The 27,929-nt window shown below is 39.0% G+C and overlaps 1 protein-coding gene across 3 annotated transcripts in view; it reads right to left on the bottom strand.

The window, feature by feature from the left end:
* Window positions 1-27,929, bottom strand: part of ATF7IP (activating transcription factor 7 interacting protein) — a 127,757-nt gene that overhangs the window by 11,122 nt on the left and 88,706 nt on the right. For all 3 annotated transcript variants that reach the window (XM_075552032.1, XM_075552031.1, XM_075552033.1), the window contains exons 7-13: window positions 27,550-27,623; window positions 25,199-25,287; window positions 22,365-23,003; window positions 10,598-10,662; window positions 7,239-7,317; window positions 3,648-3,803; window positions 1,240-1,422 (exon numbers count right to left, since the gene is read on the bottom strand). In XM_075552032.1, the coding sequence (XP_075408147.1) occupies window positions 1,240-1,422; window positions 3,648-3,803; window positions 7,239-7,317; window positions 10,598-10,662; window positions 22,365-23,003; window positions 25,199-25,287; window positions 27,550-27,623 (1,285 nt within the window). The remainder of the gene's footprint in view (window positions 1-1,239; window positions 1,423-3,647; window positions 3,804-7,238; window positions 7,318-10,597; window positions 10,663-22,364; window positions 23,004-25,198; window positions 25,288-27,549; window positions 27,624-27,929) is intronic.

The raw sequence follows: 27,929 nt of genomic DNA on the forward strand, positions 1-27,929 counted from the left end.
GGCAAAAAAAACACCATGTCTCTCTTGCTCCATGCACCTGACCTCGCTCCACGAGACTTCTTTCTGTTTCAGGGAGACACACCTGAGGGAGGTGCTGTCAGCCATTCAAACAGATGACTTTGAAAAATGTTTCACAGGATGGAAATACAGATTTGACAATGTGTTAAGTTTAATGAAGAGTACTTTGAGGGTGATAATGTTGTTTTGTAAAGAAAAGTGAAACACACAGGTTTGAAAAGAAGGAATTCCAGGGTTTTCTGGGTACCCTTTATACTGATTGCCTCAGCCAGTGAGGGACCTCATAAACTCTCGAGAACAACGCTGAAACCAGACTATGACCAAGAGACGACTAGTTCATTTTGTCCTAGGAGTCATCTCCCAGTGACAGAATGGACGCAACTGCCTGGCAAGGTTACTTCCTGTGGTTAAGATTAGCCAAGCTCAATCATATACATGGAGGGAGGGAGGCAATGGAGAGAGGGAGAGGGAGGGAGGGAGGAGGCATGGAGAGAGAGAGAGAGAGAGAGAGAGAGAGAGAGAGAGAAGAGACCGCGCATCTACATAGGGGAAAAGAACTGAAAGATAAATACAAAAGTAAGCTACTGATTACCTCTTATGAAAATACAGAAAACTATGTTTTGTTTCTGAGAAAGTTCAGAAGGGGTTCATTCCTTTTCTTTTAAACGTTTGATATATATGTATACCTTTTATATAAATGTCTGCTTACAGTATACATTTTATTTCTAAGAAAACAAAACAAAGTATGTGGAAACTTCATGTTTCCTTTTCCTTTAACATTTCCTCTATTCTTATTTTCAGCCACCTTTCATACTTTTAAGCCTCTCTCTCATTGAAGGTTACCCTTTGTCATGATTGCTATAAGTTAGGCTAAGTCACAATTGATGAGGCTCACTTTTAATAGGTTCGAGTGTCTTTTCATGGAGTGGAGTATGGACTCAGCTCTTTCAGGACCACACTGTGACAGCTCATGCGAGTCATAAATAACACTAAATTGAACATGACAAAGCACATGGCACAAATATTCGGTTTATCTCTAACTTTCCTACTTGTGGGGAATGATGACTTACTTAAGAATAGTTTTGATATACATTGTAATCAAAACAAAATACTCTGCTATCAAGTAGTTTCTGTTCAATTTAATGTCAATTATGTGACACAACAACTAAATGCTGAGAAGAATGACACATAAGAAGCCAGCTATAAGAAGAGATCTCTTACTGTTTTGAGGATTGACCTGCCTAACAGCAGGTGCTTGCATCACTGTCCCTCGAAGGGGAGCCTGGGCTGGCGGTGCCGGGAGAGTAGTGTAAACAACTTGGTGGTTTGCAGGAGCTCTTGGGACAGGGAGCCTTGTGGTAACCTGAGTTACTGGATTGTGGGTTACATTCACGGTGGTTGGTGCTAAGGAAGAGCAGAACACTACATTAATAACTTGATAAATTTTATGTTTAAAAATCAATATTAAGTTGCCATTATCTTGTACAAAATTTCAATGAAATGAAAGAAACAGAAAAGGCAGTCACCTTTTGTAATGTTATAAGGTAAGAACGCTTAGCTCAACCCAAACTATTAGTATTACAATTTAGATAACAGAAGAAAAGGGCACCCCAACCATGTGCACTGCCCGTTTAACTGTTCACTTTGACGGCAAGCAGGTACAGATAAACTAAGGGTCGAACTAAGGAAAAACCTTAGGCAGCATTCTGTCCCTCCCTCAATTTTAAGTTGTTCCTACAAGAATGGAATTATAGGTTCCTTTAGGTCCTCTATCCAATTTAAATTTTAAAATGTTAACTCTGTATTCTCCTTGTGCAAGAAACTAGCTGGCTATTTTAATTCACTTTTTTTATTTCAGGTGAACAAACTCTATTCAAACATCACATATCCCATTAATGTCTAGAGTAATGTTAATATCGTTATCCAAAAAAGGAGTCATGCATATTCAATAGCAGCATGGGACGACAATAATGACAAATTTAAGAGTTAATACCTTTTACTTATAGCTCTTTGGTTTAGAATCCTATTTCACAGAAGCATGCACACTAAGTATAGTTCCCTAACTGAATAAATTAGAAGGAAAATGCTAAGATAGGAGAAAGGTAAAAAAAAAAAAAGCTTCTTTACTAATGATGACTGCCTAGTCTTTCCCATCTGAACTTTGTTGTGCTCTGATGTTTTTCACATACAGCGGAGGGAGAGGCATTGGACTTCACTTCTTCACTCCTCGTTCTAATACATATATGCATGAGATTACATGACACTGCATTCTAAAATTCTAACTTAGGTCAATGTCAACTATGTATAAATGGAAAGAGACATAATTAACATACTTCCTTTGATTGAACTATAGTCCCTAGGCACTTAGTGATGAGTCAAAGTTTGGCCGTTTGAATCTTCTCAACAGTCCCTAAGAAGAAAAAAGGTCTGAAGCTCTACTTCTAAAAGCTCACAGTCACTGACGATCTGAAAGGGTATAATTCTCTGAAACACGTGGGGTCTACCTACAAGAGTAGAGATCAACTTGCAAAGCAAAGTTGGGATTTAAAAAAAAATCATTTTATTGGGGGCTCATACAACTCTTATCACAATCCATACATACATCAACTTTCTTTTCTGTTTTTTTAATTGTTGAACTTAGGGATTTTGGTGGGGGGGTAGTTTTCTTTTCTGTTTAATTGTTGAATTTAGTAGTAATTGCCATTTAGATTGAACAGTAGCAGGTAATTATGAAAACCAACATAAAACCTCTACACCAGAAATAAATCCATATAAAGACCATGATTCTTAGTAGCAGTGGCAGTGAAGTAAAATGTCACCTGACAGGCAAGTCTGTATTAGTATCTAGGATTTGGAAACCCAACAACTTGCAAAATAATTATCACACTTACAAGTACTAAGCGCCCAAACAATAACCCAACAATTCAAGTATTAATTAATTATTTGGAAATCAGTACAAAAATATCATCCTTCCTACAAATTACACTGGTTCCTGAAGAGATATGTCGTTGAATAAAATCCCATGCCAACCTAACACTTTCCTTGAGAAGAATGTGTATTAGTGTGTAGATAAAAATCTTTAATCAATAAACTGCTGTAAAAGAAAATAAACCACCTTGCACTCACTTTGGCAGCATATATATTGAAAGAAAATAAAATCGTCTGCATTGACTTTGAAGATAGACTATCCTTTAAATCTTTGATGTGCATCCTCTTGAGCAGTACATAAGTAAAATACATCTATTAATGTCTACTTCCTAATAATTGTGTAAACTCAATGTAAATCAATTGGGTTAGAGCTAATTTTAAAATCCTTGATCAGTTACTTCCCTGATTACCCTGAGAATTAATCTTTCTTTACACCCATCCCTTTTAGGGAACTTACATTTATTTTCTCAGTTTACAATGGCACAGACATATATAGCTTATACCTTCAATATACTCATTCTTATTACCAGAGTTATTACTTAAGGTCAGTAAGGAATTGCATTAAAAAATGTACACTGTCTCCAAAATAACAATAAGAATATGCTTAATTCCCTGTGGAACTTTCCACACTCTATTCAGTTTTAATCATGCTTCTCTATAGGCAAAACTAATGTCTTGGCTTAGTCACATGTGAAATTTACCGGTAGGTAGTAAGTGTATGGTTGTCTGAGATGGTCCACTTGTTGGCACCCCAGATGGCTGAAGGGGGGGTGCTGGCTGTATGGGTTGCAATGGTCGAGTCACAGACTGAGAAGAACCGATAGTTGATACAATGGTGTGACTTATTTTTTTGGGATCTGTAAATTAAAAGTGAAGCATGGTGGTCAATGAATGAAAATAATCAGAAATGCGCATTTTATCTTTAGAATCAATTTTACTTTGATTTCCATTTCACTTCTAATCAGGAGCTTGACAGACTGAACCTTACCGGCCATTTCATAGCAGAAAAGGTGTAGTAGTTTACTTAGAAAAAGACTTGTAGCCTTGGAAACCCTAGGGGGCAGTTCTACTCTGTCCTGTAGGGACCTATACATTGGAATTAGGGGGGGTGGGGTTCAGTTTGCCATTCAGGTCACACGTATCTCTAGGAGAGGAACTTCCTTTCTGTTATAATTAGGTGTGTCTGTGTTCATTTGAAAAATAGAGTCAAGGAGTTTAAGTAATTTGTTACTGATCTTATCAGATTTTTACTGACATTTTAAAAAACTCAGGTGTAAGTCTTAGGGGAAAAAATCCTACTAGATTCAGTACAGTATTACATTAATTATAGTAATTTCATTTTGTACATGACTATAAATCTATGTATTTATAACTAGCTGTTATCAAGGACATTATCCTAGGAGACTATCTTTAAATTAATGTGTTTTTCATCAGTAAACCTAAATGCCGATACCCAAGTGTTATTTACGCTTTTCTGCCTGGTAACACAAGATAAAGGCTGCTTCTTTTCATTATGTATTCTTTGAAATAAAATACCCTACGTCAGTCCTACCAGTACATTGTTACACACGGAATGTATAACCCTGAAGAGTTGTTTCTCAATACCCAAGAAATTAATGCCTGTAGCACAAAGTTCATTAAAAATAAGAAAACACTATACACTCATATGAAAGATGTAAACTTCTATCTCAACTCAACCCACTGATTGTTATCCCCTCCATCCCCTAATTTTTTTGGGGGGGGGTGTTGAGGCACTTACAAAATTTCTTACTAAAATGGAAGCGAAAATTAAGACATTAGCATCCGATACTTGAGTATACACAGAAAGCAATGCGCTGGACAATGGGATAATTTAAGACGCCTCTCATTAAAGCTGCAGCAGCTGAGCAGAGACCTCAAATGGTAGGGATGTTAGAAAGGAAGAGGTCATGGACTTTGTTTACTTTCACATTTTATCCTGAATCAGTCCTACCTGTGCGTTTGATGTGCATTTATTTTAGTTTTCTAGGCCTAACGACCGAAAACCATGTAAATTATGTGACAAAACTGAGGACATCATACATGAAGAAAGCAAACTTAAAAGACAATAAAAAATCAAAATGAATGTCAGAAGACATTCTACAACTTGCTCTTGATTGTAGAACTGTTAATAGGAAAAGAAGTAACAAAAGAGGCTGCGCAGAAGGCTTCAATGAGTAGTTTGAGAAGACAGGGTAAAATAGTACAATGAAAAGAGCAAAAGAAAAACTAGAATTAGAAAACCAAAAGGGGATGATCTCAAAAGCTGAAAAGAATGAAAGAAAAAATCCAAGCAATATTAAAGGATCCTGTAAGTAAAATCAGTACTGAGTCAGAGGAAACTTGATGACAGTGAGATTTAATGAGCAAAATAAGCAGACCTGTTGACGCTTTGGGTTAAGAGCTAACCACAACACGGCCAGAGACACAAGTCTACCAGCTCATTCCAAGGAAGCTGTCTGCTCCAACTAACTAGACAGTAATGGGTTGGCTCATCAGGAAAATACTGAACAATACAAGAAGCACCAAAAGACAAGAGAAGTACTACAGTGTCACTACCAAAAGGAACTGGCAGGAGGTACTAGATGACAGAGAACTGGAATGAATGAACCACAGGCCAAAATTAAGTACCTAAGAACTGACGAAAAATCAATCAAAATGTTTCAATAAACCAATACAGTGCTGGAAGCGCTCACTTGGCTAAGAAAAGAAATTTGAAAGAAAACTACCTGGGCAACTGACTAGAAGAGATTCATAGCTGGGCTCATTAAAAAGAGATCAAGCAATGGGGCACTACTGAATAATATCAGTAATATTGCACACAGGTACAACGGTTCTAAAAATAATTCAAAAATCGTTGCAGCAGAATATCAACAAGGAATTACCAGCAACTCAAGGAGGACTCAAGAGGGCATGGAACAAGGGTTATCATTGCTGGTAGCAGCTGGATCTTGGCTGAAAGCAGAGAATAACAGGAAGGTGTTTACTTGGATCTTACTATGCAAAAGCATTCAACTATGTAAATTATAACAATTTCTGGATAACATTGTAGAGAATGGGAATTATACAACTCTTCCTTATGCTTATAAACTCTACACAGAAAACCAAGAGGCAGTCATGTGAATAGAACAAGGAGATCCTGCATGGTTTCAAATCAGTAAAAGTGTGCAACGACTTAAGCCCTTCCACAATACTTATTCAATCTGTACATGGAGCAGATAACCCGAGAAGTTGGACCATAGGAAAAGGGACATGGCACCAGGATTGGAGGAAATCTCATTAGCAACCTGCATGCAATATGCAGAAGTCATAACCTTGCTTATTGAAAGTCAATATGACTTGAAGCACTTACTGATGAAGAGCAACTGTGAATTAGTGTAAAGATAACAAAAATCCTCACACTGGGCCAATACACTACATCATCTGAAACAGAGAGAAGAATTGATGTATTTGAACTATGTTGTTGGCAAAGAATATATACCATGGAGTGCAAGAGGAACAAACAAATCTGTCTTGGAAGAAGTATAGTTAGAATATTCCTAAGAAGAAAGGACAACCAGATTTCATATTATTTATTTTGGACATGTTATCAAAGAAACAAGTCTGAGGAGAAGGACATCATGTTTGATAAAGCAGAGGATAGGTTAAAAAAAAAAAAAAAGGAAGACTGTCAACAAAATGGACTGATACAGTGGACCCAACAAGATGTTTAAACACAGCAAGAGTTGTGAGGATGGTGGGAAATTACAGTGCTAGGAAGAAAGGGTCACTACCAGGTGGAAGTGACTCATGACACTTAACAAGGGTCAAATCTTCAGATAGTCTGTTCATTAAAAAAGAAAAAAAAAAGCTAATAGCAATGCAGGTGACTCAAAGCTTTGAAGTCATCTTGATGACTAATGACACAAATGTTTCCGCCATTTTATTTCAGTTTTATGCGAGTCTTTGCAGTCACACATTTAATTGCAAAGTTACATAAATTTTGTTTTTTTAAAACCAAGTGAACTATTTTATTTCAAACAATATGATTTTTAAAATCTTTCAGTGGTTTTAAAATTGCTTTTAGGCAATTGTTGTCGTCGTCAGGTGTTGCTGAGTTAGTTATGATCCATAGCGACCCTACAAAACAGAAGGAATACTGTCCATCTGCATTATGTAATAAAAGGCAAACAAGTACAAACAATATAAAGATTATCTTAATAAAATGTCATAATAAATTAAGAGGAAAATAAATGGCAACAAAGCACTCTCCAGGACAATTATTATTTTAGTACCTTGTGAAGTTCCACACTCTTCATCATCCATTGTGAGATCGATGACACCGCCCGAATCACTGGTTGTGGATTTCCCAGTCTGAAAAACAAAATGCTTGCATTTTGCAAAGAACTCTCTGGCATACATAAAGAAAAAATTTAAAAATAGGGAAAGGAGATAAGGATAATAGAAACTTGGCTCAATCTGTACCCATAAATGGCTTTTAACTAAAGAAAACACTGTGTTTAAATAAATACCCAAGAATTAACATTTTCATTATTATGAATAATTTTCAAAATAAAACAGTTTAACTCTCAAAATAAACCTATCAATTCTAGTTATTAAAAATGATTAAATACTTTAAAGTTATAAGTGATTTAAAACACAACGCTCACGAACTTTCCAACATTTAAAATGTTGACCAAGCCTAACCCGTGTTAATACTATTAATCCACCAAGGGTAACCTTTAAAGGTACCATCAGGTTTCATAAAAACCCTAGATTTAGGTAAAATAAGATATGGTAAGTTATACATTAAATTGTGTACCCCCCAAGTGTATGGAATTATTGGTCCTATGTGGTGTTTCTTTTGTTAGATTAATGAGGCCATATACTTACAGAGTAGACTTGAAACCTAATCACTTTTTAGGTATAAAAAGTCCAGAATAAATAAAAAGAGGGAGACACACAGACACACATGAAGGAAGGTACCACATGAGGATTCTCTGGCATGCCGATGAACAGCCAGCGCTAATGAATGAATATGGCTGAGGTCCTAACTTGTACATTTAGTTATTACTGTAAGAAATTAAAGTTTTAGTCTTTAGAAATTACGCAAGTATGCTTTTTGTATTGCACCAGCATTATTTAACTGTAAAAAAAAAAAAAAGGTACAATACAGTATATGCTTACTCTTGCAATCTTCGGACTACAAAGTACAAACGAGTTCTGTTCCTAAACCTTTACACCTTTTGATGCACAGGAGAACACTAAAGAAACATTTCCTGATACACTACAAGAGCTTTAACATATTAATAGTTATGAAAAATTTTGATGTGTCTCAAAAAAGCACTCACTTTATTTTGAACCACTATCTGTACCACCAATCTTTCAGATAATGGATTTTACAGGGGTTGCTTTTTAACAACAGGTTGAACAAAGTAGGTCATGCATAACTCAAAGGCTGCCTATACTATTGACCGGACACTTCAGTTGACCAAAGTCAGTCCAGTATTTAAATAATTAGGAACATATTTTTAAAAAGAAAATGTTTTAAAAAATTACAAGATAGGGAAGGGGGTAAAAGAGAGAGGAATAGAGGATAGAACTGACATTAAATAAACCAGAACTGACATTAAATAAACCAGGACTTTGGAATCAGAAACAATAAAGTACATCTTCTAGGCTCAAATATTTACTAGCTATGTGAATTTAAATTAAGTAAAAATCTTAAAGGAAACATATTAGTGATGAATGAACACAGAGGAAGTGGAAATTTAAAAACAAAATTAGAAACTTCAGTACTTAATAGCAAACTAAAAAATTAGGCTTAAGAAAAGACTGATTTGGGGGGGGCGATACAGTGTGGGAACTGCACCCGATGTGACCCGACCACACTAAGGAAAACACTAAGGGCGTATAACAGAACAGCAAAGGGAGCAGAGCAAAGAAGTCCGGAGGGAATACCAAAAACAGACTTTGGGGGCAGGGTCTGGCACACCATCACACTCCTAAAGGTCCACAAACAGACCTTGAACTAGTTGCAGGCTTTGCTTTTTTGTTTTCATTGTTTTGTTGTTATTGGGTTTTGTTGCTTTGTTTGCTCTGTCCTGGTTTTTTGTGCATATTATTACCTCTGCAGGTCTATCTAGATAAGATAGGCTGTATAAACAATCTGGAGGAGAAAACAATGGGACCTGGGAGGTTTTGGGGGGTGGGGGGTACCGACAACATGGGAGAGGGGAAGGTGGGGAAAGGAAGTGGTGTTAACTCAGGGGCAAGAGAACAACAAGTGATCCAAAATCAGTGGCAAAATAAGAGGCTTGGTAGGGCTTGATCAAGGGAGATGTCAGGCAGTGTAAGATATGACAAAATAATAATTTATAAATTATCAAGGGTTCATGAGGGAAGGGGGAGCAAGGAGGGAGGGGGGAAAATGAGTGGCTAATGCCAGGGGCTTAAGTGGAAAGTGAATGTTTTGAGAATGATGAGGATAACAAATGTACAAATGTGCTTTATACAAATGATGTATGTATGGATTATGATGAGTTGTATGAGCCCCAAATAAAATGATTTAAAAAAAAGAATGAGGCTATCAGCTCCTATAAATTTAATCTCAGAACCTTTAAAAGGGATCTCTATTAAGTCAGAACCAACTAGATGGCAAATATAATTTATGGATTTTTAAGCACCTAAATCAAATCAATAGTAATATTAATAAACTAAACCAAACTTAAAAAAAAACCACAAAAAAACAAAACACCCCCCCACCCCTAACTCGATTCTAATCCACAGCAACCTAGAAGATAGAGAAGAACTGCTCCTAGGGATTTCTAAGAATGTATCTAGTTACTGGATTAGAATGCCCTACCTTTCTCCCAAGGAGTGGCTAGTGGTTTTGAACAGTTGACCTTGGGTTTAGTAGTATAACATGTAGACACTACAAGTAGTAGTCCACCAGGACTCCTCAATAAATTAATTAGTGATATCTAAATGTAGGGTGGGGGGCAAAAAAGGATACCATGGGCTCAAATAGAAAGTAAATGGTTAGAAAATAATGATGGCAACATATGTACAAATATACTTGGTACAAATGATTTATGGATTGGTTTAAGAGCTGTAAGAGCCCCCAGTAAAATAATCTCTAAATAAATAAATAGATAGATAGATAGATAGATAGATAGATAGATAGATAATGAAATGTAGGATTGTTAGATGGGACAAAAGAAACAAAAAAATTACCTAGAATCTGTCTCTAAAATACACACATTAAAGACAAAGTCATAATGAAAAGCGATAAAACAAACAAGCATTAAGCATTAAAAAAGTTGATGTGGCTATATTAACATCAGACAAAACGCAAACTACTCCACCAAAATTAATGCCCTGAAGCTCCCACAAAAGCTTTGGAATGACATTTCAATTATATAATTCATCCCATCAGTTAGTTAATACAATAAATTAATATGTCTAAGACAATTAAGAAAAAAGATCTCAATTCTCAGCTATGTTACAAAGAAAATGATTAGAAAACATTTGGACAGCTGTTAAAAACAGAGTAAGAATATTTTTCGTCACGTGAAACACTATTAGTGGAAATCCATTGTCTGTGGACTGTAATTAGAATTTTACTTTAAAATAGAAGCAAAACAAATCTTACCTGTGTTGTACTATCAGCTGCTTTCTTATTAACAGAAGTATCCAGTGCTTTGTTATTCTGGTTTTCTGAGAGGTCAAGAATAAATAAATCAGTTGTCTTTTTAAAAAGCAAAATATATAAAGTTACGATGCTCTATATACAATGGAACCTACACATATCTAAATAGCAATGATGCAACTGTGAAGCAGCTCATGAAATGGATCGTTTTGGAAGACCTAAGTCAATCAAAAAGAACAAACAGGGTATGAGACCACTGTTTCAAGAGAAAAATTCAAGACAAAGGATGCTCACACAAAAAGAAACCGACCTAAGCGTTAGCAGAGGGGAAAGGAGAGATGAGAGGAAAGGAGGAAGCCACAGACTAGGTAAGTGTTGGCTCCAGGGAAAGGTAAGATACTATCTTACATAAGGGAGAGAAGGAAGAAAGGCAGTTGGGGAGAGTGAAGAACAGGGCAAGCTATTGGGAGGTTTGACAAGTGGCTTAAATGTGTGGAGTTGTTGAATACAAAAATTTAAATCACCACCTAAATACAAAATTAAAAGCTCTTTTAAGAAAAAAATAAGGCTTTGAGATTAATTATTTTAATTCATAGAAAAATTCTTGTTTCCATTCCCACAAACTTTTTGAAGCATTCATTTAATTTTTATGTCAACATGAAACAAATAATCTCACAGATTACTATCTAAAGTATCTTGTAGAAGGGCACATTTCTAATACATACACACACACACATACACACACACACAATTTCCTAATTCTATCCTGAGTATCTCAGGGGGAAAAAAAACAATACCATGTAAAACTCTGGAGTATTCTAATAAGAGCTGGGGTGGAGGTTGGGGTACCGGGGAGCTGACGTGAGGAGTTCAAGAAGAAAGTGTTTGAAACAGATTGTGGTAGCAATTGTACAATGCTTCTTGTGGCTGAACTACGGAATGATTTATCTGTATTGGCTACTAATAAAGTTGTGTTGTTGTTTTTTAAATTTTTTAATTACTTCATTTATGACAAGTCAGCATCTGTTTTGGATTACGACATTCCTCAAGGATTACTTTATAGAAAAAGTAATTGTTATTGATTGATCCCGTGTGTAGTATACTGAAAGACACTGAAGACATTACAGAAGTGTTCACTGATAGTGTCCCTCAATATTATTATACAGAAACAAATGAAAGTCAAAATCTTCTCTTGAAAAAACTCAAGTGAAATGATGGTGGAAGGAAAAATAGTTTTTCTTGTTTTTTTGAAGAGTAAGGGTTTTTTATGCCCTTGGAATAAAAGGTATTTATTAAACCTGAAAGAGGATGTTGGACACGAATTAGATATAACTTCACACCCAAATCTGTTCTCTCTTTAAACTTAGTACATGACACCAACTTTTAACAAGGTCGTAGAAATTTAAGTCATCTCTAATTGCTCCATCTCCCGTATCTACCTATCTTTTTTAACAATGAGTTACAAGAACTGTCAATTGTAAATAATTATTAATTTGACATTCAAAACAAAAAAGTCAAGTACATTAAAAGAATATGTAGGGGGGAGAGGGGGAAGATGGCCGACAGGGACACCCGCATACTCTGAGAGCTCCTCCAAACAAAGCGGGATTGGCGACCAGGTAGCTGAATAGTAAGAGTCTGGTGAGTGAAATATCCCCGTGGGACAGCACCCCAGTCCTACCCCACGTATTTGTCCGGAGCAGGGGTCTAGGTCAATGAGGACCGGACTAGTGGGACATCTCTGGCCACTAAGCTGCCGTGAGCTCACTGGCGACCGGCTTAGGCTCCATCCCCAAACGGACGCCAGCCCAGAGCCACTTGCCTGCCCTGCCTACTCCAGCGGCCCACTCCCCACTCCCCATACGCGGATCTTCACTGGGAGAGAAGCTTTCCTCTCCCGCAGTTCCCCTCTCCCCGCAGGGCAGCGATCTGCCCTCGGGCCCACGTCCCTCCCTCCATTCATCCAAGCTCAGGGGAGCGGACCCGCGGGTTGTCTGGCGACCCCCACGGGGGACCATCCACCCGCACCGCTGCCGCGGACCTCTCCACCTGCCCTCCGTGCGCTGGCCTCCCACCCCCGCCCGCCCCCGCCAGCCCCTGGCAGCCTAGTGCCAGCTCCACTCCTGGCCGGGACCCTGCGCTGAGCACTTCCCGCCAACAGGAGCCATAGCCCAACCCACGCCTGTCCCGGACCCTGAGCTTCCGCGGAGCGCCGCGCCCCGCGCTGCTGAGTCTGCCCACCAAGGGCCCCCCCCTGCGCAAGGCACAAGAGTAGGTGTCCTCCCCAGGGTGCTGCGGGGACCCCAGCGGCCGCGACTCTGAGCCTGAGCAGAGGAAGGGCGCCATTGCCCCCTGCGGTTTCGCGCCAAGCCTCCTTTGCCGGTGCCATTACCCCCTGCGGTTTCGCGCCAAAAGGGCGGAGAGCGAACACCATTGTTCCCTGCAGTGTCCAGCCCGGGCAGATCAAACACTCCACCTGCAGTCTAGGCTTTGCAGTCCCTGAGGAGCCCTCAGTGAGCTCCAGCCAGCTCTCACCACCTGGGGCCCTGTTGGGTCCCCAGTGCCAGCCCTAAGCCTGCCGCAGCCCGCCCCAGCCACCCCAGGAGACGGCACAGTGGCCTGAGCCTCCACACAATAAGGTTACTCCTGTCTCCCAGAAGCATGGGGCCTATTAAAGGATCAAGGAAAAATCAACAGACCACATCACTCCCAACAAAAAAATCAGAAAAACGAGGCACTTTAACAGACCTAACGTCACTCATAGAAGAAACAGATATAGATCAGCCACAAAAGGAAATCTTCAGAACTCTGCTTGCAGTAATACAGGAGCTAAGAGAAGAAAACCAAAATAAGGATGCAACGATAGAAGGGATGAAATGCACAATAGAGGGGATGAAGTCCACAATAGAGGGGATGAATACTATCCACCAAAAGGAACTGCAGAAACTAACAGAGGAGGTAGCAGAGGCCACACAAAAGGTCACAGAAGCTATATCTAGGCTTGAGGAGGCTGAGAACCGTATCAGTGAACTCGAGGACGCTCAAAACAAACGAAGCAAGCGAGAAAAACAATCAGATAGGAAAATTAAAGAAACAGAAGACAGCCTGAGATCAATGACAGATGCTATGAAGAGGAATAATATTCGAATAATTGGTCTACCGGAACACAACATAACACACAAATCGACCGCCAAGATAGCAAAGGAATTCCTGGAAGAAAATTTCCCCAACCTAACAAAGGAGAATCCGACTCTCATACAGGAAGCAGAGAGGACGCCGGCTAAGCTAAACACCAAGAAGAACACGCCAAGGCATATAATTGTAAAATTATCCAACTTAGAGGAAAAAGAGAAAATTCTACGAGCATCAAGAGAAAGGAAGACAGTCACATACAAAGGAGCGCAGGTAAGGGTATGCTCAGACTTATCAGCTGAAACCATGAAGAGGAGGAGAGAATGGAGCAGCATCTTCCAAATTCTGAAAGATAAAAATGCCTCCCCCAGAATCCTATACCCTGCCAAGTTATCCATTAAGATAGAGGGTAAGATAAGGGTCTTCCAGGACAAGGAAGAACTCAAAAAATATGCTGCAAGTCACCCGACCCTGCAGAACATACTGGCTGACTCACTATGGCCAGAAGATCAAGCTCCAACTAGAACCTCCAGGAGACCACCATATATCCCATCTCCATCTAGAAGCCAACATGCCAGCAACACGTACCAGGACAACACGGTCTCAGATGGAAAAGAGGACAGGATAGAAACCCTCCACTCAAACGCAGTACACTGATATGAAGGAAGATAGGCAAAGACCCAAAACACAAAACAGAATATGGCAACCATGAAGCCAGAGATTGTAATAATCACTTTGAATACAAATGGGCTCAATTCATATGTTAAAAGAAAGAGGCTGGAGGATTGGATTAGAAAACATAACCCATCAATCTGCTGCCTGCAAGAGACACACCTTAAGCAAGCAGACAAGCATATGCTGAGAATAAAGGGCTGGCAGAAAGTTTACCAAGCAAATGGTAACTCCAAGAAGGCAGGAGTGGCTATCTTAATCTCCGACAAAATGGATCTCAAGATCCAAAACATAAAAAGAGACAAAGAGGGACATTACATAATGCTCAAAGGCTCAGTAAACCAGGAAGCAATAAGCATACTGAATATTTACGCACCTAATAATGGTGCGGCAAATTTCGTCAAACAAACTATTAAAAAAATGACAGAAGAAATCACGGAAACAACAATAATAGTGGGGGACTTCAACACTCCACTATCAGAGAAAGACAGGTCACAGGGAAAGAAGCTCAGCAAAGAGGCCAGAGAGCTAAACAATGTAATTAGGCAACAGGGCCTGATAGACATCTATAGAGCCTTTCATCCAAAAGCAAAAGGTTTCACATTCTTCTCCAATCCACACGGATCTTTCTCAAGAATAGATCACATGCTGGGGCACAAGGCCAGCCTGAGTAAATTCAAACACATAGATATTATCCAGACGTCTTTCTCAGACCACCATGCCATAAAGCTGGAGATTAATAGAAGGGCACCCAGAAAAGCAAGGGCCACCAATTGGAGAATAAACAACGATCTCCTGCGACATGAATGGGTTAAGGTCCAGATCAGAGAGGATATCAGGAAATTTCTAGAAACTAATGAGAACGAGCATACAACATATCAAAACTTATGGGACACTGCAAAGGCAGTTATCAGAGGTAGCTTGATATCACTGAATGCATACATGAAAAAAGAAGAAAGGCGTATGACAGATATGTTAACACAAAACCTCCAACAACTAGAACAGAGTCAACAGAACTACCCCTCCAATAGCAAGAGAAAAGAAATAATAAAAATCAGGGCGGAGTTAAACCAGTGGGAAGACAAAAGAACAATGCAAAGGATTAACGCAACTAGAAGCTGGTTTTATGAACGAATTAATAAAATTGACACTCCCCTGGCAAAGCTTACCAAAGATAGAAAGGAACAATCATCAATAGCCAGGATGAGGGATGAATCGGGGGCAATAACAACAGACCCCAATGAGATAAAAAGGATAATCACAAAGTACTATGAAGGTTTGTATTCTAATGAATTCAGAAACCTGGAAGACATGGATAAATATTTAGAAAAACAATCTATCCCTAGATTATCTGAGACAGAGATCAAGAACCTCAACAAACCCATAGCGAAGGAAGAAATAGAGAGTGTCATCAAAAACCTACCAAGGAAAAAGGCCCCAGGGCCAGATGGCTACACAGCAGAATTTTACCAAACATTCAGGGAAGAGCTGACACCAATCCTCCACAAAGTATTCCATAACATAGAAAAGAACGGCAAGCTCCCAAACTCATTTTACGAAGCCAGCATTACTTTGATACCCAAACAGGGAAAAGACCCCACAAGCGTAGAGAATTATAGACCAATATCTCTAATGAACATAGATGCAAAAATCCTTAACAAAATATTGGCCAATAGAATACAAAGGAACATCAAGCATATCATTCACCACGACCAAGTAGGATTCATCCCAGCGATGCAGGGATGGTTTAACATCCGAAAATCCATCAATATCATTCACCACATCGAGAAGAAAAAGGATAAAAACCATATGATAATATCCATAGATGCAGAAAAAGCATTTGACAACATCCAGCATCCATTCCTAATCAAAACACTCATGAAGATAGGATTGGAAGGTAAGTTCCTCAAGCTCATACAAGCTATCTATGAAAGACCAACAGCCAACATCATAGTCAATGGAGAAAAGACAAGAACAATACCACTGAAAAAGGGTACAAGACAAGGATGCCCCCTGTCCCCTCTTCTATTCAATATCGTTTTGGAGGTTCTGGCTAACAACATAAGACAGCGGAAGGACATCAAAGGGATCCAGTTGGAAGAGGAGGAGGTGAAACTATCGTTATTTGCAGATGACATGATCCTATACATTGAAGACCCCCAAAACTCCACAGTTGGAATACTTACAGCAATAGAGGAATACGGAAGAGTAGCAGGATACAAGATCAATAAACAGAAGTCGGTAGGGTTTCTATACACATCGGACAGGGCCATGGAAGAGGCGATTAAGAGGGAAGTACCCTTCACAGTAGCCAAGAACAAACTGAAATACCTAGGAATATACTTAACAAAAAATACTAAAGACCTATATAAGCATAATTATAAAACCCTATTACAGGAAACCAAAAGTGACCTTCACAAATGGATGAAGCTCCCCTGCTCATGGTTAGGTAGGCTGAACATAGTAAAGATGACAGTTCTTCCTAAAGCACTTTACAAGTTCAATGCTATACCAATCCAATTACCATCAACCTTCTTCAAAGAATTGGAAAAACTGACCACCAACTTCATATGGAGAGGGAAGAAACCCAGAATTAGCAGAGAACTCCTCAAGAAGAAGGACACAATTGGAGGACTCGCCCTGCCTGATTTTAATGCCTACTACACAGCTACAGTGGTCAAAACAGCATGGTACTGGCACAATGATAGACACTCAGACCAGTGGAAAAGAATAGAAAGCCCAGGAGTAAAATCATCAGCATATAGACAACTGATCTTCGACAAGGGCCCCAAAAACGTCAAGTGGGAAGCAGATGCCCTCTTTAATAAGTGGTGCTGGAAACAATGGATATCCACATGTAGAAAGTTGAAACAAGACGTCTACCTCACCCCATGCACAAGAATACACTCAAGGTGGATCACAGATCTAGAAGTCAAACCCCAAACCATCAGGACCATTAAGGAAGGAATTGGGACTAATCTCAGAGCACTGGCCCAGGGAGCACATAGGCTCACTGCAACAGGGAAGGGGACACACACAGGTGATCTGGAAATCGACAAATGGGATCTAATAAGAATAAAACACCTGTGCACCTCGAAAGACTTTGCCAAGAGGGTGACAAGGCAACCCACAGACTGGGAGAAGATTTTTAGTAATGACACGTCAGACAAAGGGCTCATTACTAAAATCTACAACACCATCATGACCTGCAAAAAGAGGAAAACAGTTAACCCCCTAAGGAAGTGGGCAAAAGAAATGAGAAGAACTTTCACTAGAGAGGAGATCAATATGGCCAATAAATATATGAGAAAGTGCTCCAAGTCCCTTGCCATAAGAGAAATGCAAATCAAAACAACCATGAGATACCACCTAACACCCCTGAGGCTAGCCCAGATCAGTAAATCAGAGAGCAACAAGTGTTGGAGGGGCTGTGGTGAAATAGGAACCCTCCTCCACTGCTGGTGGTCGTGCAGATTTGTACAGACACTGTGGAAAGCAATCTGGCGATACCTAAAGAAAATGGAAATCGATCTACCTTACGACCCAGCCATCCCTCTACTGGGCATATACCCGGTTGAAGCAGCAAATAAAACACGACCAGTCATATGCGCTCCAATGTTTATTGCGGCACAATTCACAATAGCAAAGACTTGGAAACAGCCTAAGTTTCCATCGATAGACGAGTGGATTAGCAAACTTTGGCACATACACACAATGGAGTATTATGCAGCATTGAAAAGCACCGATGAGCACATGAAACACGTTATTTCATGGGAAGAGCTGGAAGGAATTATGCTAAGCGAGGTAAGCCAGTCCCAAAGGGACAGGTACAACATGAGTCCCCTGAGGTAAGTACAATCAGCATGACAGAAATGGGGCATTAATCCACCCAAGGGGAGGGTATTGTTTATATCTCCACAGGGAAAGTGGGACCAGACTTCAACCCAGTGTCGCAAGGTGTGAATGCATTATCCCGGCGTGGAGGACGGAACCGGTGGAGAGGTCTGGGAGGCAGGCCCCAGCACCATAAATTAAGTGGATTCCTGCCCCTCCCCCGAAAAGAACTTGTTCCAAAGGACGACATTGACCCTGCAGCTATGGGAGATGGTCATATTTGACCAGAGCACACGGGAGCAGATGAAGGGGCAGGAGGAGAGAGTGGAGCACAGCCTGGCCCACCAGGCCGTGATGATGATGTTCCTGAGTAGAGCAGCCAGTCCACAGAGAGAACAACATGGCTGGCCCTACTATGAGACATGATGCCCCTCAGTGACTAAGGGCGATACAGGGGACAGCACCGGAGACACAGTGTGGGAATTGCACCTGACCTGATCCCACCACACCGAGGCAATGCACTGGGGGAGTGCAGCGGAACAGCAAGGGAATGGAGTGGCAAGGTCCCCAGGGAATGCTGAAAGTGGACTTTGGGGCCAGGGCGTGGTGCCCCAACAGACTGGACTGGAAAACGCTCCTAAGGGCCAGCAAAGATCCCTGAACTAACTACAAGCTTTTCTCTTGTGAACTGTTTTGTTCTGTTCTTTTTCAGTGGTTTGTTTTGGTTGTTTTGTTGTCCGGTTATATACTGTTGCTTTGTGTTCCTCTGTCTAGTTTTCGTGCATGTTAGTGACTCCACAGGTCTGTCTGAATAGGACAGGCTGGATGAACTATCGGGAGGAAAAACAACGGGACCGACAGTTCCGGGGGGACTTGGGGTGGGGGGTAGGGGGGGTAAGGAAGTGGTGTTAACAAACCCAGGGACAAGGGAAAAACATGGGACCCCAAAGGGTAGAGAAGGGGGAGTGGCAGGCCTGGTGGGAAATGATCAAGGGTAAGGTTGATTAGAGAAGAGGTATACTCTAGCCCAGGTGGCAATGAAGCATGGTAGTAGGGCAGGAGGAAGGTCAAGGGAGATGGAGGAAAGAGCTAGGAGTCAAAGGGCATTCATGGAGGTCTAGACAAAGACATGTACATGCAAATATATATAGGAGGTTGGGGAAATAGATCTTTGTGTCTATATTTATAGATCAAGTATTAAGGTGGCGGAAGGACCTTGGGCCTCTACTCAAACACTCCCTCTATGCATGAATACCTTCTTTTATTAAATTGGAACTCTATGATGCTCACTCTCCCGACACAACAGCTGGAGCCTACATGGGTGAACAAGTAAATGTGGTGAAGAAAGCTGATGGTGCCCGGCTATCAAAAGAGATAGTGACTGGGGTCTTAAAGGCTTGAAGATAAACAAGCGGCCATCTAGCTCAGAAGCAACAAAGTCCACATGGAAGAACACACCAGCCTGTGTGATCGAGTGGTCCCAAAGGGATCAGTTACCAGGCATCAAAGAACAAAAAATCATATCATTGACTGCACACCTCCATGATAGGATCGCTGAAGACAAATGGGTGCATAAGCAAATGTGGTGAAGAAAGCTGATGGTGCCCGGCTATCAAAAGAGATAGTGTCTGGGGTCTTAAAGGCTTGAAGGTGAACAAGCGGCCATCTCGCTCAGAAACAAATAAGCCCACATGGAAGAAGCACACCGGCCAGTGCGATCACGAGGTGCCCAAGGGACCAGATATAAGGCATCATGCAAAAAAAAAAAAAATAAGTGTGTGTATGTATGTGTATTTATGTGTATATGTATATATGTATGTGTATATATATATTATATTAAATGAAGGGGGAAGTGCAGAGTGGAGACCCAAGGCCCAAGTGTCAGCCAATGGAGATCCCCTCATAGAGGGGCTTAGGAGAGGAGATGGGTTAATTAGGGTGTGAGGTAGTATCGATGAAGAACACAGCTTTCCCCCAGATCCTGGATGCTTCCTCCCCCCAACTACCATGATCCGAATTCTACCTTGCAGGGCTGGATAGGACAGAGGCTGTACACTGGTACATAGGAGGGTTGGAGATACAGGGAATCCAGGGTGGATGATACCTCCAGGACCAAGGGAGTGAGGGACGATGCTGGGAGAGTGGAGGGTGAGTGGGTTGGAAAGGGGAAACTGATTACAAGGAGCCACATGTCACCTCTTCCCTGGGAGAGGGACAGCAGAGAAGGGGGGAAGGGAGACCCCGAATAGGGCAAGATATGACAAAATAACGAGGTATAAATTACCAAGGGCATATGTGGGAGGGGGGAAAAGGGAGGGAGGGGGGGAAAAAAAAGGAGGACCTGATGCAAGGGGCTTAGGTGAAGAGCAAATGCCTTGAGAGTGATTGGGACAGGGAGTGTATGGGTGTGCTTTGTACAATTGATGTATGTATATGTATGGATTGTGGTAAGAGTTGTTGGAGTCCCTAATAAAATGTAAAAGAAAAAAAAAAAAAGAAAATGATTAGGGCAAAATATGTACAGATGTGCTTTATACAATTGATGTATGTCTATGTATGGATTGTGATAAGTGTTGTATGAGCCCCTAATAAAATGTTTAAAAAAAAAAAAAAAAAAGAATATGTAAACAGCCAACAATTATTCAGATTTAAAAAAAAATTCTATCACCAAGATAACATTGTGAAGACCATACCCCTTTTCAATTATCAAATGCTCATATAAATTTTTAGAGAACATAATGGAATTTTAATTTCTGATATTTGTAGAAGCATAAAATTAAACAAAATGAAGAAATAACTTATTTAATTTTTTGCAAGAAAAGTTCTATAATTGGGAGTTTGCCTCACCTGGGAACTATTAATTTCAATTTTGTCTCAAAATTGCATGAAGAAAAACCCAAAAATCACATAAAGCAATACTCATGATATATCATCTTCTGTCCTGCTATATTAAAAATACTACTAATAATAATAACATTCAAAGAAAAAGCATCTCACTTATCCACTAATTTTGGTTAAAAGTAAACATCTGTTTTTAGTCTTGGAAACATGAATATTAATGTGTAAGGAAAATGTGGCAGCACACAATGGTAAGAAATATACTGTACGGTCAAACATCTCAACTCTAAGTATTAATATCATTAATAATAACAGCTGTTTTAGATGGGATTTTAGATTCCTAGTCCAGATGTTGTTTGCAGGAGTCCTGGTAGTGTAATGGTTACGAGTTGGACTACAATCCACATGGTCAGCAGTTCATAACCATGAGCAGCATCAGTTTGAGAAAGATTGGGCTTTCTACTCCCGTAAACTGTCTCAGAAACCCAAAGAAGGTTGCTATGAGTCAGCCTTGACTCGATGGCAGTTGAGTTTTGATTTTTTTGGTGAGTCCACAAGTTGATTCTGAGTGAAATTCCTTCCGCTTCTTTCCAATATTAATTTTGACCTGCAACTCAATAGCTTCCTCAACACCTGTGACATACCATCAGTATTTTATAATAAACAAAAACACATTTACAAGCTAAGTACAGTATTAGTGGCTACATGAGGGGAAAAAAAGTTTAATTCACTTATAGAAGTACTTTTCTTAAATTTCAGTCACTTCATTAGTAAGACAGATATGAGAGTTACAAACATCTACCTATTCTTATCTTTACAAAAGTACTCCTAACAAGTAAATGTGAGATCTAGTATAAGTTAAGGAATGCATACAAAATGTATTCTTTTCAGAAACAGGAGTTTTGCAAAGTTTAAATATAGAAATAATTAAATTCTGGGGGGGTTTTTTGGGCAAATGATTAAATTCTGGGTTTTTTGGCATTATCTCTAAGTACACACAACCATAATAGAAGCAATCTTTTCATAGTAAACGGAGGGAGAAAATCTATTTTTAATCTGTTCAAATTTGGATGATGTGAGTGATGAATGCGCAAAAAGTTATACTTCTCTGACAATACTAGTTCATGCTAATACTTTAACCAATTGTTCTATTCAGACATTCTAAAAGTATTACAAAAATAACATACTATTTGCAGTAAAGTATAAATTTAAAATCAATCGCCACTCCCACACAAATTCCATCATCTAAAGACTAATGAAACATTTATACTATTAAACATACATACTGACTTACCAATTCTTGGGGTAGTAGTACTGCTCTGATCTGCAGGAGCTGAAGTACTAAAAGCAGAAATTGGAATCTTCATCTGTATAGGTCCTCGATTATTTGATGAACTATAGAGTCCTGATGCGCCTACCGTCGGCAAAGTAGTCCTTGTGGCTTGTACAATCGAGTGTGCTGTTGGAACAGCTTGTACTGCAAGTGTTGTTCCTAATGATGCAGTACTGGCAGAAGAGTTCCTCTGAATTCCAGAACTGGGCACAGATGGGACGTTGTTCGATTTAGCAGGATTTGGCAAAGATGGCAGAGACACTGGATTTTTGGTAAGACCACCCACCGTAGGTGAGCTTTGCACAGAAATAAATTCAACATTGCCAGAAGGTTGATTGGTCACTAATGTCCCTGGATGGCTCTGAAGGAGCTGAGGCTGGGATGATACAGCAACAGGTACATGCAAAATCACTGGCAAAGGTTGTAAAGAGATTGTAGGTTGGGCATTTCCACTAGGCACCTGAGTAGTAGCGACTACTGTCGCTGTGTTGGGTGCAGGAAGAACTGATGTCGCTGCCAAAGAACCTGAAGTTGCTGGAGGCTGCAATTTAGGCTGACTACTGACAATGGTTGGAGGAGTGATAAGGTTGGTTGAAGATACTATAGAAAGAAAAGAGAAGTCCAAGTTTAAATGCCCATCTTCATACATTAGCTAGGAGAAGAATTATACCCCACATATATTTAACACATAACATGATACCTGATATACAATAAAACCTTTGATAATGAAATTATCTCTAGGTTCACATTCTAAATATTCTTAGAAGCATTTTTGCTGTGTGTTTGACACAACCACATGATTTATGATTAATGAAAAACTCATTATCAAAACAATCTTTAAAATTACTAGCATGTTAAATCCACTAAAAAATGAAAAACAAAGTAAAAAACCTCCAATATCTAAAAAGTATAAAATATTGCTATTTTAAATTATTATTGAAACTACTCTAAAAATATTATTAATGTCTTAGAAAATCTGCAATACATAAACTCAAACAGTAAAGCTGAAAAAGCTCTCACCATTAATGAATGGTCACAGCATTTTACCATTAAGCCTATGGAAAACCTTTATCTATGGCTAGTTTTATTGAATTTCTCAGGAGAGAAACTACTAAAGAAAAACGCACTGCTGCAGACTTGATTCCAACTAGAGCGATGCTCTGTAAGATAGAGTAGAACTACCCATAGGATTTCCAGGTAAATCTTCATGTGCACAGGGCAGCTCATTTTTGACCTTGGGAAGAAGTAGCAGTCCGATGCCTATCAAAGAGCGCCACCAGGGCTCCTTCTCTAGCCATTTTCACGGAGCATCATTTTATTTGACAGGACAACTTACAAACACATTGGAGTCACAACTCAAACCTATAGATCTTTTACTGAAAACAAAAGCCAAAAACAAACCAAGCCAGTCAGTCAATTCAAGGAAATTAACCCCTATAGTATGTTCTGGCTACATCAAATTTGACATCTGAAACAAAATTTTAAAATCTGGTGAATCTTACATTTGCTGCTGCGAAAATGGCAATGTCACAAATTCTTAAAGACTTCACTGAGAATTGACAATAAAATTAATTAACATGATTTGTTTTTATCTTAGTTAATGAAATACATCAACATCAGGAAGACATGCATGACTTGGTCACTAATATTTTCCTCCCAAAAATCAAGAAATAGTATTGGTAGCAGAATCATTCAAAGTATAAGGTAGGTATCTGGATTTTAACATAACTGAATTAGAAAAGTTCATATTTCAGATTAAAGTTTGCAAACTAATCCTTTAAGAAATTGCTACGTGGCAGTTACAAAGAAGAATACTAACAATTATCTAAAAGGACTAGTAAAATAATCTACCCTTTTCAAATTGCATGTTCAGCATGAAAGAAGTCTTGGTGGCACTGTGGACTAGCAGCGGGCTGCTACCACAAGGTGAGCAGTTCAAACCTTGGGAGACAGCTGAAACTCACATAAGAATTTACAGAATCTCTGAAACCCCAAGGTGTTGCTGAGCGGGAATTTACTTAATGGAAGTTGTTTTTTTGGAATCAGTGTACAGCTGAATTTTCTGTTAATACAATAACCAGACAAAGATGTGAGGATCCAGTGGTCTTAATGTCTTAAGATTTAAAGAGATATGTAAATATAAATATAAAAAAACTTTTAACTCAATTTTTGGAAAAATATTGTTCATTAAAAATAAAATTTTTAAAATGTTTTTAGTCCTACATATAATGGGTTTATTAATAGTATTTTCAAATGAGTATGTTTCAAGTTTAGGGGTTTTGATTTTGACTAGCGGCTATTTTTAGCCAGGAGTGCTGGGACAGCAGACATGGATAAGCACTGGACTACTAACCAGCAGGTTGGTAGTTCAAACCTACTCAGAAGCATCTGGATGAAACGTCAGTCTGAAAAATCTGGTGGGATTCAGTTCTACTCTGAAGCATAAGGGGTTGCCACGAGGCTGAATCAACTCAATGGGAACTTTTTTCTTTCTTTTTTAAAATTTACTATAAATATTGATTGATATAATTCAAAATAAAAGCTGTTTGGAATTCTTCATAACTTTAAGCGCATAAAACAGGTGGAAGAGCAAAAGCATTCGAGAGCTCGGACTTTCTAGTTTTTTTACATGTTTGTAAAGATGAATTTTGAATTTTTAAGTTTGTTATCAGCGATATAATTTGGAGCAATACCTAGTTTTGTAGTTATTTTACACTAAAAAAATGTAGAAATGGAGAACCAAAAATCTCCAAAAGTCCTTTAAAAAAAAGTACTTTGGCGTTAGACAACATTACCTGTATTCACAGGGGTTTGAAAGGAAGGTGGCGTACTCTCGCTTATATTTCTTTTGGACTCCAGCATCTGTCTCACTGTGCCAGTATTTCTATGAAATAAATACCCACACAAATTGTCACTGGACATGCTGCCATTCTAGAATGCACTGAATTTGGTTCCAGATCAGAATACAGTATACCATTATATACTCGAAGATAAGCTGAGCTTTGCAGCACATTTTTAATGTTGAAAAGGCCCCCAGTTTTTTGTGGTAAAATTAGTGCCTAGGCTTATATGAGTATATACAGTAATTAAACAAATCGTATGAATTTTAAAATTTCCAAGTGAATAAAAAAGTTATGATTCCTCTATAACACTAGGTTTACAGACATTTCTTATATACTATCTCTACGGACTGGCATCAATTGACACATGAAGAGAACCACACATTTTCTTAAAAAAAAAAAAAACCCCAAACTTTCAAATGACATATTGTACACTCTTAACTTATAAGTGAAGTTATATGATGCTGTATATTGAAATAAAATGTATCGTATTTAACATTATACAACATGAGACATTGAGTTAGGTATATCATAAGAGCTGCTTGAGGTACTCATATGACAATCTCCGCTGCATTGATTGTCTTTACATTTGATTGCTATGAAGAACTTTTGGACTAAGTTTATATTTATTACTAAAGTAATACCTTCGTGAATGAAACCAATTTACTGGGATTAATATTCCATCTACTAACACGTCAAATAGACGTGTATCTGTAGATAGGTATGCCACACAGATATTTTCAAGATTAGAAGGCTGAGAAGAAAATCAGTTTGGATATATATTTGTCTTGTTACATGGATGAAAGTCAGCATAAATGGTAGAAAATAAATGTAAAGGATTTCTGTAATTTTCATTGAGGAAATCAAAATGGATCAATATGACAAGTCCCATAAAGCTACTGTTAAGTGTACAACAGCATTATGAAAAAGTTTAAAATACTGTGAGACCGTGTGAGCAGGAGTTGTCGATGGGATCAGGTACTAGGCAACAAGACCCAGGGGGGGAAAAAATCATATCAATGTGAATGAGGGGGAGGGTGTAGTAGAGATCTAAAGCCTATCTATAGACAATTGGACATCCCCTTACAGAAGGGTTGGTTACAAGGAAGAGATGAGTCAGTCAGGTGCAGTATAGCAACAATGAAACATACAACCATCCTCTAGTTATTTAATGCACCACCCCACACACCCACCCACTATCACGACCCCAATTCTACTTTACAAATCCAGCTAGACCAGAGCATGTACACTGGTACAGATAAGAGCTCACAACACAGGGAATCCAGGATGGATAAGCCACTTAGAACCAATAATGACAATAGAGATCCCAGGAGACTAAAGGGAAGGTTGGGGGAGAAATGGGGAACTGATCACAATGATCTCTATATAACACCTTTCTAGGGGGATGGACAACAGAAGAGTAGGTGAAGGGAGGCAGCAGATGGTTTGAGACACGGGGCGGAGGGAGGCGAGACTTATAAATTATCAAGGGTTCATGACGGAGGGAAGGAAGGGTGCGGAGGAGGGGAAGAGGAGTAAATATCAAGGGCTCAAATAGAAAGAAAATGTTTTGAAACGAAGATGGCAACATATGTACAAATGTGCTGGACAAAAATGGAATGTATGTATGGATTGTGATAAGAGCCCCAATAAAATGATTTAAAGATAAAATACTGTGAGAATTGCCAAAGTGTGACACAGACATGTAGTGAGAACTCTGCTGGAAAAATGGCATCAATGGACCTGCTCGATAGAGCATTGCTACAAACTTCAGTTTGTTTTAAAAAAAACTGCAAAATGCAACATGGGGAAACATACTTAAACAAGGGATGCCTATATAGAGCGGCCTATAAAAAGGGCGACAAATTTGTGTTTCACAGCATTATACAGCAAGTCAATGAACGAAGACACAGTTGTCACAAAGCCTGGCTGGCAGTCCATCACATTACAGAAGAATTTCCCTCAATATTTCTACTTTACAATCTAATATAGGTCCCAATATCTGCAAACAGAAATCTTTCTCATCACGATCAAAGCATTTCTGAATTTATGAGAATACTAATTTATTAATAATGATTTTAAAAGAATCTGCATTTACTAAAGGAAGTCTTTTAATTGCCAAAAGTAATGTAATGGAACACTTAAATGAAGAAAATATGACATTCAATATTATCTAACACATAAACACAAATAACTGCAAAGAAACATAAACATAGGATTACATTCTAAGATTGTTTTTATAGCTAAAATCAAAATCACGATCCGTTATTTTCAAATTGGACAAAAAGACTATTTACAGTACTCACCTGTATGGTACATTACTATTGCTGCTCACATCATTTGCAGGTTTTCCTGGTGATACAGGTGGGTTTGGTGGATTCTGAAAGAAAAAAATACCAAGGTAAAAATAAAACAACCTACATACCGGCATGCTTTTAAAAGAAACATTGTAAATAGTTTGTCGATATATAATCTGCTTATTATTATAAAGCAGTTTAAAAGTTGACTAGGTAAGAATTTTATTGTCATTTGTTCATTGTAGACTCTTAAGCAAATCAATTAACTTAGAAAAACTGCCAAAATGTGAAAGGTAGGTATAATTCCTATGTCGTGGTGTTCTTATGAAGGCTAAATAAAGATGTAGAAAGGACTGCCATGCTTTCAGGGCTTAAATAAATATCAACAA

The sequence above is a fragment of the Tenrec ecaudatus genome, chromosome 6 (assembly GCF_050624435.1).
Source record: "Tenrec ecaudatus isolate mTenEca1 chromosome 6, mTenEca1.hap1, whole genome shotgun sequence".
NCBI classification, from domain to species: Eukaryota; Metazoa; Chordata; class Mammalia; order Afrosoricida; family Tenrecidae; genus Tenrec; species Tenrec ecaudatus.